Source organism: Aythya fuligula, chromosome 15 (assembly GCF_009819795.1).
Source record: "Aythya fuligula isolate bAytFul2 chromosome 15, bAytFul2.pri, whole genome shotgun sequence".
Classification (NCBI taxonomy): domain Eukaryota; kingdom Metazoa; phylum Chordata; class Aves; order Anseriformes; family Anatidae; genus Aythya; species Aythya fuligula.
In genome coordinates, this window is record NC_045573.1 from 12,805,150 (window position 1) to 12,820,677 (window position 15,528).

Sequence of the window (15,528 nt, forward strand, 5' to 3'; positions counted from 1 at the left end):
CTGCTGCTCAGCCTGCCAGCAGGACATGCTGCTACCTCCAGCCAGGAACGCGGGGCCTAAGGGTTATTTCGCTTCTAATTCAACGGGCTGGGACATCAGGTGGCCTCTGCTCACTGCCTTCCGCCCTGCAGCACATGCACCTTGATACACAGAACATCCCAGCCCTCTGCTTTATGCCTACAGCAGGGACACGGTTTATCCCTTTTCAACTCCTTGTGCTGCCCTGGGCTCACTCTGCCCCCACGTCTTGCCAAAACAGGAGATACAGGCTCAGGCAAGGATAAGGACAGAGTTGCTTACACTCGGGTTCATCCCACACAACCATCTGACTGCAGTACTTTCAAGCTGTGAGCTTAATCACCCTCAGCCTCATCTAGAGTAAACGCAGAGGTGCAGGATGTCCCAGAGGAGCTCAGAGCCCAGACATGCTGAGCTGCCCTCTGGAGCTGCCCATCCCTCACTGCAGGGCTCTGGCACCAGCACAGGCAGCTCGCTGCAGCTCAGCTTCAGCATTTCACCATTTCACCAGGTCAGGTGCTTTCAGACCCCACGGGGACAAGCACACGAGCCTCCCACCCAGGCAGTCCTACCCCTCTCTCCATCCCCTCCAGCTGCCCACGCAGAGCGCCCTCCTCACCTCTGTTGGGTCTCCAGATCTTCTCCATGCCGTGCCGCATGAGGACGATCCGGGAGAGCTCCGTGAAGGACTCTATCACGTTGAAGTTGCACAGGGGGCTGACCTCAAAGAACGTCATGCAGTTCTTCTCCGCGTAGGCCCGGGCCTGCTCCGTGGGCACCTGCCGCTTGAAGGCCAGGTGAAGCCTGTTCCCCACCAGGATCCGGGGGACACCAGGGGCATGCTGAAAAAAAAGAAAAAAAGAAGTGAAGAAAGTCATGGTTTGCCTTTAGCCACGGCAGCTGACACCCGGTGTTCTACCTGGCTTCAACAGCAGTGACAGGCAAAGGAGGAGAAGCTGCTCTGACTGCTGAGCAATCAATACTACACGATGAAGACAACTCATTTATCCCTCCCACAGTCCACTTCAGAGGGAACTTTCCCGTCTTTCTTGCCATTCCCAAGCCCTTTCCTGCTACTCCAGGTTTATACCGAACCGATACTGATGGACAGACATTAAACCCTGCCTCTGCGTGTAGCGGTCTGCCATCACCTCCTCTCCCCAGCCGAGCCACGCTTGTCCCCAGACCAGAGGTGGCATCTCCCTGGGGTTTTGTTGGACTGCTGCCCTCCTGTGCCACGTTTCTCCCCAAACAGTCCCACATGTGTTTTGGGACACAGCTGGCACGGTAGGAAGCTGGTATGCTCCACAGGTTCTTCCCTTTGGCTTACCTCATCTATTTCCTTGATCCATCGATCTATCCCATCGAAGGACCAGCGGTTTGTGATGTCGTACACCAGGAGAATTCCCTGAGGGAAGAAAACGCGCGATCAGTAAGCCATGTAGCAGGCAAACTAAAAGGGAGATGCACCTGGAAGACCACTGCTATGCCCAGAACCTAAAAGGCTAAGGAAAGGTTTCTCCAGTCACATTATTTGCATTTACTAGGCCTAAAATTCACATAACAGGTCTGTATGAACTTAGACCTGCTAGGGAAGGTTTTACTCCCGTTTCCAACAAGAAAGCAGCTCTGGAAGAGACACCGGTTTGTTTTGGCCTGAGCAGACCCCAAAACACTTCAAAGCAGCAGGCTCTGCAGAGGAGGAACTGCCCCAGTGCCTCTGTATCCAGAGGAGAAAGGCTCTGCTTTGCACACCCTCCTCCTACCACAAACCTGATACACATTCACAGAGGGAGGAACAGTTTTTTTCTCTTCCCCTTATGCAGCACACCTGCACTGAATGGCAGCAGCTCCCAATAAAGCAGCTCACCCATCTTCAAAACCTGTTCCTTTTCCCTCCAGAACCCGTCTCATTCGGTCCTCCCGTTGCTGCCAAGGAAGCAGTGCAGTGACTGCAGCAATCGAGAGCTCTGGAGGACAGAGACCCCCAGCCTGGCACCCACACCAGACCCACCAAGGGCAGCCCGTGCTCGCAGAGCTCCCAGAGGAGCGACGCTGGCAAACCCCTGAGGTCCTGCTGCAGGGTGCACAGCTCAAGGGGACAGTCCCAGTGCCAGCTGCAAAACCCAGAAGGACCGAGGAGGTGCCGGAGGGAGGAGGCAGGGGTAAGCTGCATGCAGCCCAGCCCAAGAAATGTGCCCAGTGCCCAGGAGCAGCTGGGGGCACGGGGAGCTGCCTCGGTGCTGGTACGTGACCAGGAAGGTGCTGGGCAAGTCAGCTGCCAGCCAACCTCTGCTGGGAACTCCAGCAACTCCACGAGCTGTGGCACAGTATTTTCAGCACCCTTGAAAAAAATAAAAATAAAAAAGGGTGCCTCCTGTGTCCCCATGCCCAAACACACCTTCCCTAACGCCACCCGCATCTCACTGCCTGGCCACCTGCAGGGCTGGCAGCCGGGACAGGCACGGCCCAAGGAGAAGAAGTTTGTGCCTGCAGCCCCCACTGCAAGCCCTGGAGCATCAGCCCAGCCGATGCTGAGAATCATTTCAAGCAAGCAGTGAGTGCTGCAGTTGGTGTTCTGGCTTCTTGGCACCCTGTAATCAAGGGCATTTCAAGTGACAAGAGGCTCTTTGAGGTTACTTCGGAACTGGAACTGAAGATACCCTGAAGTGGGGACTGCAGGAGGCAGGGAGGGCAGGCCGGGGGCAGCCTGCACTGAAGCCATGCACAGACACAGGAGGGGGGCATCTTCCCTTCCCTCCAAGGATGCTCTAGAGCTCATTCCTCAAGTCTATGGTCTTTTTGCAGCATCATTCCTAGAACAGTGAAGTCTCACACTCAAAAAGAATGAGGCTTTCCCCACCCCCTTCTTCTGAAGGAGGGAAGGGGGTTCTCCTAAGTCTCGACAGGAGAAAAAAAAGTCTAGGAAGAAAGTTTTCACCCAAATAAAAAAGGCTCACAGAAACCCAAGCTAGTGCTTTTCAAGAAGCCAATCAAGAACTACCTACTATCAGGATATATTATGTTAAAGTGCATTTTGAAAAAACAAAAAGCAAGACTCAGCTTTCTTTTAATTATTGTTACATCTGTTTTGACTTCTGGCTTCCAAGGCTGTGCATGTGAATGAATGATAACCAGGAAATAACAAAGGCAGACATTTGATGACCCCCTTCCAAGACAAATTGCCAGAGAGCTGAAGTCTACTTATTTTATTTCTGGACTGACGGCTTCCTTTAGCCAAGGGAAACAGACCAAGACCTAGTTTGTGAAGACTGCTTCAGCCAGAAATTCACTCTAGGAGAACAGCGCTTTTCAGCTTGCTGGCAGCTCCAGACCAGATCTGCTTTAGAGAGGAACACGGATTCACCACCAGCCAAAACACAGCCCCCAGTTCTCGGGAGCAGGGGGAAGGTCACGGCCGTGCTCCCTGCGAGGAGAGACGCCGTCTGCCAGCTCATCCCCAAGGTCATAACACAGCTCCGTGCGTGACATTTGGAGTTCAGGCTGTCAAGTCAAGCTTGCCAAAGCCACAAGACACCAAGGCCACGTTGTCTAACGCCTTGATCCTGTCCCCATCCTGCCCAGCATGGGCTTTAAGACCAGCTCTGCTTTCACCAGCACAAACTGGAGGAAGCAGCCCCAGAAGTGCCCAGCCCGTGGTGGCCCTGGGCTTCCCCAGGTGGCACAGATGTGCTCCAGACACCACATTTCCAGGGCACACATCCCCAGAGCACGCTGTCATCACCGCATTCTGCCCTGCAGAAAGCAGTGCGCAGACACGCACACAGACAAGGAGCTGGCTCCATCTCTGCAGACAGCTCCAAGTGAGATCTGTCAGGTTGTCTTTTCTATTTTTAGTTTTTAAACAAAAAAAGTGTGCAGAATTTTAATCAACTCAGCTAGAAAGATGAACAGATCCCCATTTGCAGCCTAAATCATCCCCTAAGTGCCTCGATGGCTGTCAGCACTCGAATGTCTCCATCCCTCTCAATATTTAGTTTCACAAGACATCCACCTCCGTGTCTTGCAGTAACACCTCGTGAAGGTATCCTGGATCCCTCACCAACCCTCAAACAGCCTTTCCCCCTGCCTGCCTAGAGGTTCAAGGTGGAAGAAGAGTGGGCTGACCTGTCTCAGGTCTTTTCAGAGTTAATTTTCCAAGTTCGTTTCCACTCTGCTTTTGTTCCACGCTGCTGGGACTGCTGCAAGCCTGAGCACTGCAGTGACAAATTTCCACATGAGCACACGGTGCCATGAACACAGAGATCATCTGCTATCGTATCCAGCAGCACACGTGGACACTTAACTCTGCCAAAATCAAGCTTGTTTTCAGCAGGAGCTTGCATAAAGATCCGTCCCCATACCCAAAGGGGGAAATCAAATCCCGCCCCTGCCTCCTTGCTGCAGGTGCCTCGAGCAGGTTTACAAGCGATGTGCTTTGGAAGGTGGCAGACGCAGCGTGCTCGCCCAGCAGAGCAGAGCAGGCTTCTCAGCTGTTAGCAGGGGGCTCCAGCTGCTCACACAGGCCTGCACGAACACGGCTGGGAGAACTGAGTGCTCACAGCAGTGCCAAAGCCTCAGCAGAGGACAGGGCAGCCAGGGAAGGACACTCGCTGGTGTCCTCCACAGGCAGAGCAGAGCTGAAGCTGCCCAAACACCCCCCACGGCTGCACTTCTCCAGCCCGTAGGACTATCCGGCCCCAAAGAAGGATCTGGCAGTGACGGCAGGCAGAACACTCTGTCCTGCCTTCTCCATCAGGGCCGGGCTCAGCCGCAGCTTTCCAGCTGGCACCGCAGACCTTGGCTCGCAGCACAGCTACACCCTGCTGCCAGAGCGTTTCCCAACAGCGTTAACACATCGTGGGGGTTATTTATCACCGAGCTTTCCATAAACGTTTCGCCTTGCAGGGCCAGCTCCCCCAGCAGCTGGGCAGCCCTCAGAGTGACCCAGGGCAGGTAGGGTATGTGCAAGGCGCAGCAGCGCCCACGTCTCAGAGCCTGCTGAGCTGCCAGGAGCAGCCAGCAGCGCCCTGCATACTAAGATGCCCCGACCAGGATAAACAGCAACTGCTCAAATCAGCTGCCTAAGCAGAACTCGACAGCATTCATTATTCTGTTAGGGCTGCAGCTCTGCTGGAAGATGGGAGCATTTCTGAACGTTGATCACGACTTTCTGTAGACAAACTATTCCTGAAGGACTCCATCCAGCACACTGTCTGGGACGTGCTGGCAAGCCGCGTTTCCAGCAGCAGTTTAAGTCACTGGCACACGAGGAGATCAGAAGTGACACTGGATCTGCGTCTTCCTTGCTAGATCAGGATGTGCCACCAGGATTCCTGCTGCCTTCAGCGATGACTGCTGGAAGAGACGCGTTGGCTCCCAGCAGCCGTTGGAGCAGATGCTGCACACACGCAGCAGTTGATGCCGGTGTGCCTGCTCTGCTGTGCGTGTGCTGGGGCCTTATTGCCAAACAGAAACAGCCCAAGAGCAAACCAAAAGAGCTCTGAAGCACCTTTAAGCATCGCCAAATACCCTTCCCCATGCACCACACTGCAGCAGTACACAAATTCTGCAAGCCCCTGATGTTCCAGGTAAGTCACTCCTCTTGCAAAGCCCATGGCCAAGTGCCACCTCCCAGCTAAGCCTCCCAAGGGGCTAGAAGTTGGATGTCACACAGCTCTTGCCTCCCAGCGGAAGGGGATCACGGCTCTGCAGCTGTGAGAGCACCCAGCACGTGCCACAGCTCTGTCACAGCCAGCAGCAGAGCTGAGAGCTGCAGCCCAGCGGTTCACAGGAGCAGATGCTCACTGCTTGTCACCCACCTTCATTAGATCCGAGCCACAAAACCAAAACAAGAGCTGAGTTAGTTAACTCCTTACACCTCGGTCTCTTCTTTTGGCCAAGGAACTGGTTAGCGTGGGAAGGTCCCACCACTCCTCAGCACAACCTCACCTTCAACATGGGTAGCACGAGATGAGATGCCAGTGCTGTTCTGAAACCTGGGACACTCCAGAGCATGTCAGTGTCACAGTGACACCACAACACCTCTGCGTTGCGTTCCCACCTCCACCTTGCCCCTGGAGTCAGCACAACGTGGTCTGGGTGATGCTGCCCCCACCCCACCAGGCTCCTCTCATGCCCCAGGCGAGACCCTGGAGCAGCACGGTGCAGAGCTGCTGGCACAAGCCCCAACGGGGAAGGGATGATGAAAGCTGCTGGGTTAGGAGAGGGGAAACGCAGACCCCAGGGAAGCAAGGAGAGAAAAGGAGGGAGGTCCCAGGCACAGTATGCCACAAGCCCCTGCCTTGAGCCAAATAGCTCTCTGCATCCCTGAAGAGATCAGATCTGCCAGGCAGGGCAGGGAGGGAAAGCAAGAGAGATCTGTGACCCCAGCCGCAAATCCAGGGGTAAATGGGATTGTCCGACTTGGCTCAACAAGGGGCTGCTCCTCATTTAAAGCTAGCTCATCTGGGACAGCAGAACTACTTTGAGGTCTAAACAGCAGTGTGGAAACTAAGCCACGGACAGCCGGTGAAGGCACCCAGGTGCTCGGGAAGAGCCCTTCCACTTGGGAGGGAGCCGCCTGCGGCCCAGGCTGAGCAGAGAACAGCGCCGTGCTGTGCTGCACCAGGAAGGGGGGCTCACAAGAAGGTCTGGTTCCTGTCTGCAGGCTGATTTTCCCCTTGGCAATCAATCTCTGCAGGGTTTACCTTCAGAAGTTCTTATCACTCCACTCAAGAAACCACGAGGTGGGGATGGGAGCCAGGTGTGCTTCCCCTGCTTGAAGGCACTTCTCATTCCAAGCAGTTGTTTTGCCTATTTTCTGAAGCACTTGCCATTCAGATGCACCTACCCTCTTCTCAGTCAGCCCTGGGAAAAGCCAGGCCAGCCTCCTGCTTGCCCAACAGCCTCTCAAAGACCTCTTTGGACACCCAGCTCTGAGCCACTCTTAAAGCTCCCCTTGAGTTCCGTACAGGAAGCTCAGCTCGGAGCCTCCATCCTCTACTCAAAAAAAAGAAACCCTTTTGCTGGGTTTCAGCATAAAGGTGCTCACTGCCAGTTTATACCAAGCTGTTCTTGAACAAGTATCACACCGCTCTTTAAACTGAGCTTTTCCCCCCGGCATCTCTCTTCTCTGCTGTATTTATTCTTCCTGAGCTTTTGGTAAGTTAAAAAATAAAAAGAGCTGTTTCTCTTGCTTCCAGCTGGATTTGCATCAGGCTTTCTACAGCAGAAGTCTTGAAGTCTGACAATACCAAGACAGAAGAGAAGAAAGACTAAAAGCAAAGCAGTCCAACACACAGCATCAAGTGTACCTCCAAAAAAGCAAGCACAGGAGCACTTCATTTTTTCCCCTTGCCTGAGACCACACAGGGTTACACTGCCTTTATGCTGTCAATAAAATGGTATTGGCAATCTTCTAAGCAGCAGCTTTCACTCAGAGCAAGGAGAGCACTGCCCAGCTGTGCTGAAGTTGGCTTCTGCACACCAAAAATAACTACAGCTATTCAGGTCTGCTCCTGCAAAGATATTTGTCGTTCACATTTAACATCACTCCTGCTTTGGTTAACCATTAGGAGTTTAAATTAAGATGCTTTCCTTTCACTGAAAGATGTGGAGAGTCGTTTAAGAGACAGAACCTGTATTCCTGCTAACGCAGGGATGTTGCTGGATTGCCACGTGAACACCAATCACCTGATGCCAAAACCAAAAGTTTTGCTTCAAGCCACCTGGAGAAGACTGCACCAGGACTCCGGGTGCCAGCCTTCAAAAAGCACTCGCTGATCAGTGCTCCACACAAGACCATTTTTCAGAGGGCAGTGGAGATTTTTCACTTGGGAAGCTCCCCTCCTCTCCTGGGCAGGCTTGATGCTTGGGCTGTTTTGTTGTTCTGACGGGTAGAGGCTGACTGCTGTGGCACGTCAGGACTGAGGCACCACAACAGTTGTTTGGAACAGGGAGTTGTGGCACAAGCCGAATTGAGACCTTGAAGCATAAGCTACACTTTGCTGCCCAAGTAAGGTGCATGCCCCAGCACTCAGCATTAGAGGATTCACATTAAAAGGGCCTCTGCCAAGCCGGCTGATGGTGTTTGTTGTGAATGTCTCGAACCAACACCTTGACAAAGGCGGGCAGATAAGATGGATGAGGCGAGCTTTCCAGACTTTAAAGTGGGAGTTCCTACAGCAACACTGATGAATAAAACAGAAGGGCAAGATGTTACCTCCAAAGCAACGAAGATCAAGAACCTCACTGTGAGGACAGAAGATAAAAGCAATCTATTTCAAACTTAAGGCCGGCCACGTATACACCTTATCCCATCCAGCATCAGATGTAATAGCACAGAAAACAGGCTGCAGGAACTTGACGGATGCACTCTAGGTGCCTTCCAGCTCCACTTCAGCTTCTAGACAGACGTGTACTTCATCTATCCAAGTATTCCCATCACTACTTTCATCTCTCCCATCTGCCCCAGATCACCGTATGGCAGCTGTGTCCTGGCAGCAAGGTGCAGGCTCTGCTGGATGAAGCCCTGTGGGGCACGGTGTTGCTCAGAGGAGCTCAGTCTGCACCAAAGGGATGAAAGGCTGCTGTGCAGCAGCTTGGGAGAGCAGCTCATGCTGCAGACGGGTAAAAGCTCTCACTAAATTTCTGGACACATTAGGTGGAAGCCTACCCCTCTCTTTGGTTTCTATTGCCGAGTTGATTTGGGCATGGTGAGGGAAAGGACACCGTCTCAAGCACGGGTTATATTAGGACTGAATTGCTAGAGTATTCTGAAACAGCATGGACAGAGGGAAATTTCAACTCCCACATTGGACCAAGCGTGCAGGAGATCCTGCTCTCTCCCACCGCCCGTGGCACCCCGCAGCACTCCCCACCCCGCACCGGGAAGTTGGCCTCCTCTTCAAAGCAGCTGCCTCAAAGCCATGCACGGCACTGGAGGCGTGCACAGACAAGGCTGAGACACCGGGGGAGATACCAACGGCGCATCCCAGGCTAAGTGCTTTCATGTCTAAAGCCCAAGTGAATATGCAGAACAGCTTAGGGAAAGAGAGCATGACGGATTTTGCCAGTTTGCAAAGCAAGTCCGCAGCTACAAGAAGTGAAGAGCCAAGAGCAACAGTGGCAGAGGTTGAACAGAAATGGCAAATCTCCCAATGGCTCGGGAGCTGCCGGGATGCTGGCTCAGTCACTAAGTTGATGTACAGTTTTGGACTCAGTGCGTAGAAGGAAGAGAATTTTCCCAACTTTTTAAATTGGGAAACACCGTCATTCATTTCACTTACTGAGGCTCTACCTAGGGGGACCCTGCCATGTTACTCAGGGAATGGCTATTGATACAAGAAAGCGTTATTAACAAGCAGCAATTTTTCCAAAGGAGCAGAAGATTTCTCTAGCGTTCAGAACCAACGTTATTCTGGAGAAAGCCCCAAAGAAGCAGCTCAAAATTTAAAAACAGCTTCATGTTTTAAGGAGTCTACTTTAAGATCCAGTTGAGCTGCTCTAGTTTCAAGTTTACGTGCAAGCAGGAGAAACCTTATTTTGGAACTGACTTGGAGGCAACACAGACAAAGAACTCCTTTGGGAAAGCTGCTGTCATACTGAACCAAACCTAATAAACCTTGGAAGTTAGCATCCACATTAAAGCTAAGGGAGATCTCAGATTAGAATTGCCATGTCCTCTACAACCCCACCTTCACAGCCCCTGCCTAGAAACCAACAGCCTCCAACAGCCCTTTTCCACAGCTGTCTAGGGAAGAGTCACTCACTCCCATCTTTCCCATCGTTTCATAAAATGAGAAAACTAGACTTCAGGAATACATGTGGTACCTCTCCCTATTTACGGTTCTCATCTTTTTGATGCTTGATGCATTTCTCCTCAGAGCTCTTAAGGCTGTAAAAAAATTTAATGCCATCGTAAAGAAAAAGAAAGTGTGCTCCTGTCAAATAACCGAGAGCAGCACTTACCTGGGCTCCTCTAGAGTACGATCTGAAAATGGTACAAAATCTTCCTTGCCCTGATGTGTCCCTGCAACAAAGAAAACTAAAATTACACCTGTGAAATTTAGGAAGGAAAAAAAATAAAACACAAAGGAAGAATTTCTCATTGGACTAGAAACCAGCCAGGGTAGATCTCCTCAGTTCTTACAACATGCGTGGTACACGAACTGCTCTGCAAGGTGTTTTCAGGAAGAATGTGAAGACGTGTGCTGGGTGCGTCACCACCTTTGGTCACAGTCAGACATGCAGAGCTTCCTCACTGTCACTGTGCTTGTGACGTACAAGCACGTAAACCATTTTCTTCTCTCGCACAAAGCATCTTCTTCCTGGTTCCCTACAGTCCACTGGAATTCAAAGTACGAATGAGACTTCAGATCTCTTCTGTCACGGAGGAGCTGGCGTATCATAAAATGAACCTAACCACTGGAGATGGGAGAGACTGTCCTGCACTGTCTGGTCTTGTGGATTTTTTCCAACGTGTTTTAACCAAAGTAAGAGGAAGAATACACCTGGATCTGACAAACCTGGACCAGCATACCCAACACACAGCTCAGAAACAAGCCTAAGGAAAAATGTTTCTAAAATGCTGTCACAACAAGGGGCTGTTTGGACACTGACTGCAACTCCTGACGCAGGAAATACGATTACGTTACCAGCACCGAGCAGTGCCTCTGGGAGCATCTGGGACGGTAAGCCAGAGCTCAGCACGCTGAGCTGATTTAAGCAGTATACTCCGAAATGCATCAAGGCCGTCAGAGATATGGGATGGTGTTGGTCTTATTTGCTTTGTACTGGCCCAGTCAAGACATTAATGACCACTGAGGAAGTTAATGAATCCCTCATACCAGATATGCACCAGATAAATGAAAAAGGCAGTGACCTCAAGCTTTAAGAGAGTCATTCAGGAATCTCATTGGTCCTGTACACCAGCCTAGCAGCCTGTGCTTTAATCTCCTTCCCTAACAATCAGATATTTGGTTGCATGAGGAAAGTAATGGTAAAAGATTGCATTAAGACATCATAAACCAACACTACCAGCTTTTCAGGTAAGGTTCTGGGCTGGTTCTCCAACTGTAGGATTATACTATAGAATGAAGATTTCAGGAGGGAAGCAGTGGGTAACTATATACATGGAGCTCAAATGTTCAAATAGAAGTCTTACAAGAGAAACAAAAGAATATTAAAATCATATATAAACATATGGGTAGAAGAGATAAATTAGCTGTTAGAAACATGAAGACATTCAGCTCCTTGGAGATCAGGATTATAATTAAGCCATGAAGCTATACACTGTTAGAGTCAGTCACTGAGGCTGTTCCTCTTTCCTATTTAGGGAAGGCTGTTCCTCTTCCCTAATTTAACCAGTCACATGGATCATTAGCATTCCAGTTATTTCATACATGCTTTGGTAGACGTTTAATTTAATATTTTAGGGCCTGTGTCATTTCCTACTAGATCCAGGTGAAACGCAGAACAAGGGCAGCCTGTCTGTCCTTCCTATCTCATCTACAGGATTCTTGAGGCAGCTTCTCAGCAGTTTAAACCTCAGGACTCGAGGTCTTCTTCCAGTGCTGACCGATAAGGAAGGAACCACCCCTCGTGTGCAGCGTTCTGACATCTCCATCCCAGTGTCAGGTCACTCCAGTAAGCCCGGCTCTCCAGTTATTCACCGTACTCTGTGGCTGAGAGGTCTGTTCATCGCTCTCATTGGAAATTTCTACTCCAGTCCCTGAGCGATACCCAGGCTTCCACAGGAACTGAGGGCTTCACCCCTTTTGTCTTCCCAATTCTCTCATATTGATTTCTCATCCTAGGATTTCGGGGAAGTATTTATTTCCAAAATACTACCATTCCCCTAGTGACTGAGATCTGCACGGGAACACAGTCAGGTATGACAGAGAAAGTCTCACATTGGACCACTCTGGCAAAAGATAGCAAGGTGCTTGTGCTGCTCAGGAATGGAGAGGGGTCTGATTTGCCAGAATAACACTCTGGTACGAGGAGCTAGCAAGCCTCACCACCTGGCTGGGGCTGCTCTGCGCTCTCCACACCTTGGTGCAGCATCCCACTTGCAGGACCAGCTGCCCCGCTCACCAGTAACGTGCTCACAGCCAAAGCAGCTCAAAATCAAAGCTCACCAGAGTTCCAGCTTGACTCTTCTGCCGTCCAACAAGATGGTAGTGGTCTTGTAGTCAATTCCTAGAAGGAAAACAAAACAAAGTTGAGTAAATACTGAGCATGTCTTCAGAGATGGACAAGAAATCTGCTTTGCCCACCCACATCCATCGTTTCGTGTTTACATAAAGCGATGTAAAAACCCTCTTGCTCTGCTACACGGTTAGGAAGGATTACACAGCCTTGACAGAGCAGATCTCCTCTTCAAAGCAACGCTTACTCCTGTGGAACTCTTCTCCCTCCTCCCTAAAAATCCTGTTAACCCCTAGGAGGCTTTCTATTTCCCCATTTTTGAGCAGAAGCTGTGAGGGCTCCAGCTGTAGGAGATGCAGCGCTCTGCAGCGTTATCCCAGGTGTTACAGGATTCTGGGGGGTGAGCCAGAGATGAACAATTTCAAAGCATGACCTGCAGACCCAGCACCCCCAAAAGAACATCACTACCTGAAACATTCAAAGTACATTTTGGGAGGCGGTGATGCTGAAAAGCCTGTCCAGAGAATACAGTTTTTCTTTCCAACTACGAAGACAAAAACAGTTGAGAACTCCTACAAGTCACGCTCACCTGCTACGCTTGCTAATAAAAATACAGGAATTAAAACTTCACTTTTGAATGAAGTTCAAAAGTGAAAACTCAAACTTGGTGGCAGATGAAGAGACTCCAACACCGATGCATTTTGGGACAACATTACTTTCTCTGTCGTCACCTACACTCATCCTTCAGGTTACTGCAGCAGCTCGTAGTGCAGAACAACAAGGGGCACAGTCGACGCGAGTGCCAAGCTCCAAAAAGCAGCCAGGGACAAGCCCAGCAGCCCCTCAGCTACAAGCTCCACCAAGTCAGGGCAGGCTCCATCATTTCCATACCTTTTTTTTTTTCTTCTTCTCTACAGAAAAAAAGAACTGAAGGGCTTCATATCTGGGTCACAGGGGGCTGCGAACTGGGTCAGGAAGTGAGGCTGACGCAGCTTCAGAGAAGGCTCCTGGTGCAGCTCGGGGCCATGCCCAGCAGGGCTCTCACAGAGCGCTGCCTCCGCACCAAACAGCACGGACAGGGGCTCCTCACAGAGCCCCAGTGCCAGAACAGGGCCTCCCCAGCACTGCCCCCCGAGGCTGTGCCAACGAGCAACCCATTTGCACTGGAGACTGTTAAAAGCAGAGCCTGGTGACAGGCTGCACCCCTGCCATGCGGAGAGGAAGGTTGCAGCAGGGCAGCTTGGCTTGCAAGCAGCACCTCTGAGCCAAGCTGAGGGTGCTGCTCACCACCACCAAAATGCGGGGGCACAGCCAAGAGGACGTGCCCGGGGAAGCGGCTGTCCCACGTGCTCCAGCTGTGAGGTCTGGAGGCAGCCTGGAAAGCAGGAACAAATTCACGGGCATCTTTAATAACTCCACGCACCTCCACTTGGATTACATCAGCTTCATTTTCTCCTCCAGCCACTAGATACCAAAGTCTGAACCTAAATTAGAGACCCACTCGTGTTCCTGCCCGGATTTCCCTTCCCCTGCACGAACGCCTCCCCGACAACCAAATGGGCAAGTTGGTCAATAAAGCAAATGGATTTGTTCCTGAGCCATCAGCAGGAATCCTGTTAGTGAACAACAAATTAGATTTCAGTCTTCGCAGGGTGCTATAAAAAGCAATAAAAGATAATTATCTTAAATTCCAACTATTTCCAGTGCTTTATCACAGAAAGGAGACGGTTTACGTTTTATCTTCCTCCAGAGGTGAGGGAATGATTTGTATTTGTTGTCAGGCAGACACAAATCTCCCCATGCCCAGGGACAGCGAGCGGGCCCGCCTGGCAGCCAGCAGGGAGCATCCTGACACCTCCCGATTCCCAAAGCGGGGCTGACCCCCCCAGCCACTGCTCCCACCCAAAACGACACCGTGCACTTCAAAGCAGAGTAACACAGCCCTTCGGGAAGGACAACCACCAGCAAAGCACACAGCCTCCAGAAAGCACCAGCCAGAAACTTCCCGAGCTCCTGCTTCAACTGCTCCTTGCTCTGACGGTGCTCAGGGAAAATACCTGGTGGTGGTCATTCACTGCAGCGTCTGACATCTACAAAAATAGGCCAGATGGAGGCAGGCAGCAGGCTCCCGGACAGCCCAAGGAATTAACGTGCATTCAGGTGAAAAGCAGAGCTGGTTTGCCTTTTTATTCCAGGCTACATTCAGTACTGAAACATACCTGGTAAAGCAAGCTGGAAGAAAGCGATGCGCTTTTTACCTTGCATGCCTTCAGCAAAAACCCACCAACGAGCTCACTGGGGAGGACAAAGGCTTGCAACCGCACCATCTGTACCTAACTTTATTTTTTAGGTCTGTTCTGTGGTTAGCTCAGTGCTCAGCCCAGGTCACACGTGCAGTCCCCACCCATGCAAGCCAAGCTCAGGGCCCTGCAGTGCTGCTGCCCCCACAGGTCCCCAACGTCCCTAAACCCACAAGACTCATCGGGGAAGCTGCCACTGGCTCCGGCCACTTCCTTGGGCACAGCAGCACAAAGGGAAGGAAGGATGAGGGTTTTCCCTACAAAAGCCTTCTCCTAGGTGCTCGCCAAGCAGCCCTGCCTGCAGCAGCTCCCAGCTGGGGCTTCCCCCTTGTCCCAGGGCTCTGGGGACAGTGGGGACGGGGGCCGCCGCCCCGCGGGGCGCAGCGGCCGCTAGATGCCACTGTCGCACAGAGGCTGCTGGCAGCACCACGGCTGCTCTTTTGTCTTCATTTCAGGCAGCTCGGAAGCTGGTGAAGGGAAGTTTTTTTTAAAAAAATTCATTTCTGGAGTTGGCAGGGTTTCCCCCACCTGAGCATCACCTCTGCGCGCAGCAGCGCACAGCTCATTTCGAGACTGACATTTCGGCTCCGCTGGCGCAGGCTTTGATCCCCCGGAAGGGATGCGTGGCTGCAAAGCCCACGCGATGCTCCTGCGGCTCATGCAGCACCAGCCACCTCGCCACCACAGCCCCACGGGGCAAGCAGCGCTGTGGGGAGAGAAAGCAGCCTCGCTGAGAGCTCGTTTGTGTCAGCCCATCTCCTTCCTGACCGGTATCTAGCATGATGCAACAAAACGAACGAAGCTTGGAGAACAAGTCCGGGCTGTTCTCTGTAACTGAGCATTCAGTTCGACTCCTCGGCTGTTTTTCCAGCCCTGCTTTAGGCTCCTACCGACGCTGACGCCATCTCAGCCTCGCTCCCGGAGCAGCCGGGCGATCTGTTGTTGTCACACGGCTGCTGCCAGACATCCCGCTCCCCTCCGCAGAGCTGGGCTTCGTGCACGAAATTGGTAATCGCTCCCAGGCAGGGCTCCAAGGGATCCCAAACCTTTATTCCCT

At 51.8% G+C, this 15,528-nt stretch overlaps 1 protein-coding gene across 1 annotated transcript in view; it reads right to left on the reverse strand.

Annotated features, from left to right (window-relative positions):
- RAB40C (RAB40C, member RAS oncogene family) overlaps positions 1 to 15,528 on the reverse strand; it is a 31,714-nt gene that overhangs the window by 3,893 nt on the left and 12,293 nt on the right. The window contains exons 2-5 of the mRNA XM_032197487.1: positions 12,162 to 12,222; positions 9,991 to 10,051; positions 1,349 to 1,426; positions 638 to 860 (exon numbers count right to left, since the gene is read on the reverse strand). Of these exons, the coding sequence (XP_032053378.1) occupies positions 638 to 860; positions 1,349 to 1,426; positions 9,991 to 10,051; positions 12,162 to 12,222 (423 nt within the window). The remainder of the gene's footprint in view (positions 1 to 637; positions 861 to 1,348; positions 1,427 to 9,990; positions 10,052 to 12,161; positions 12,223 to 15,528) is intronic.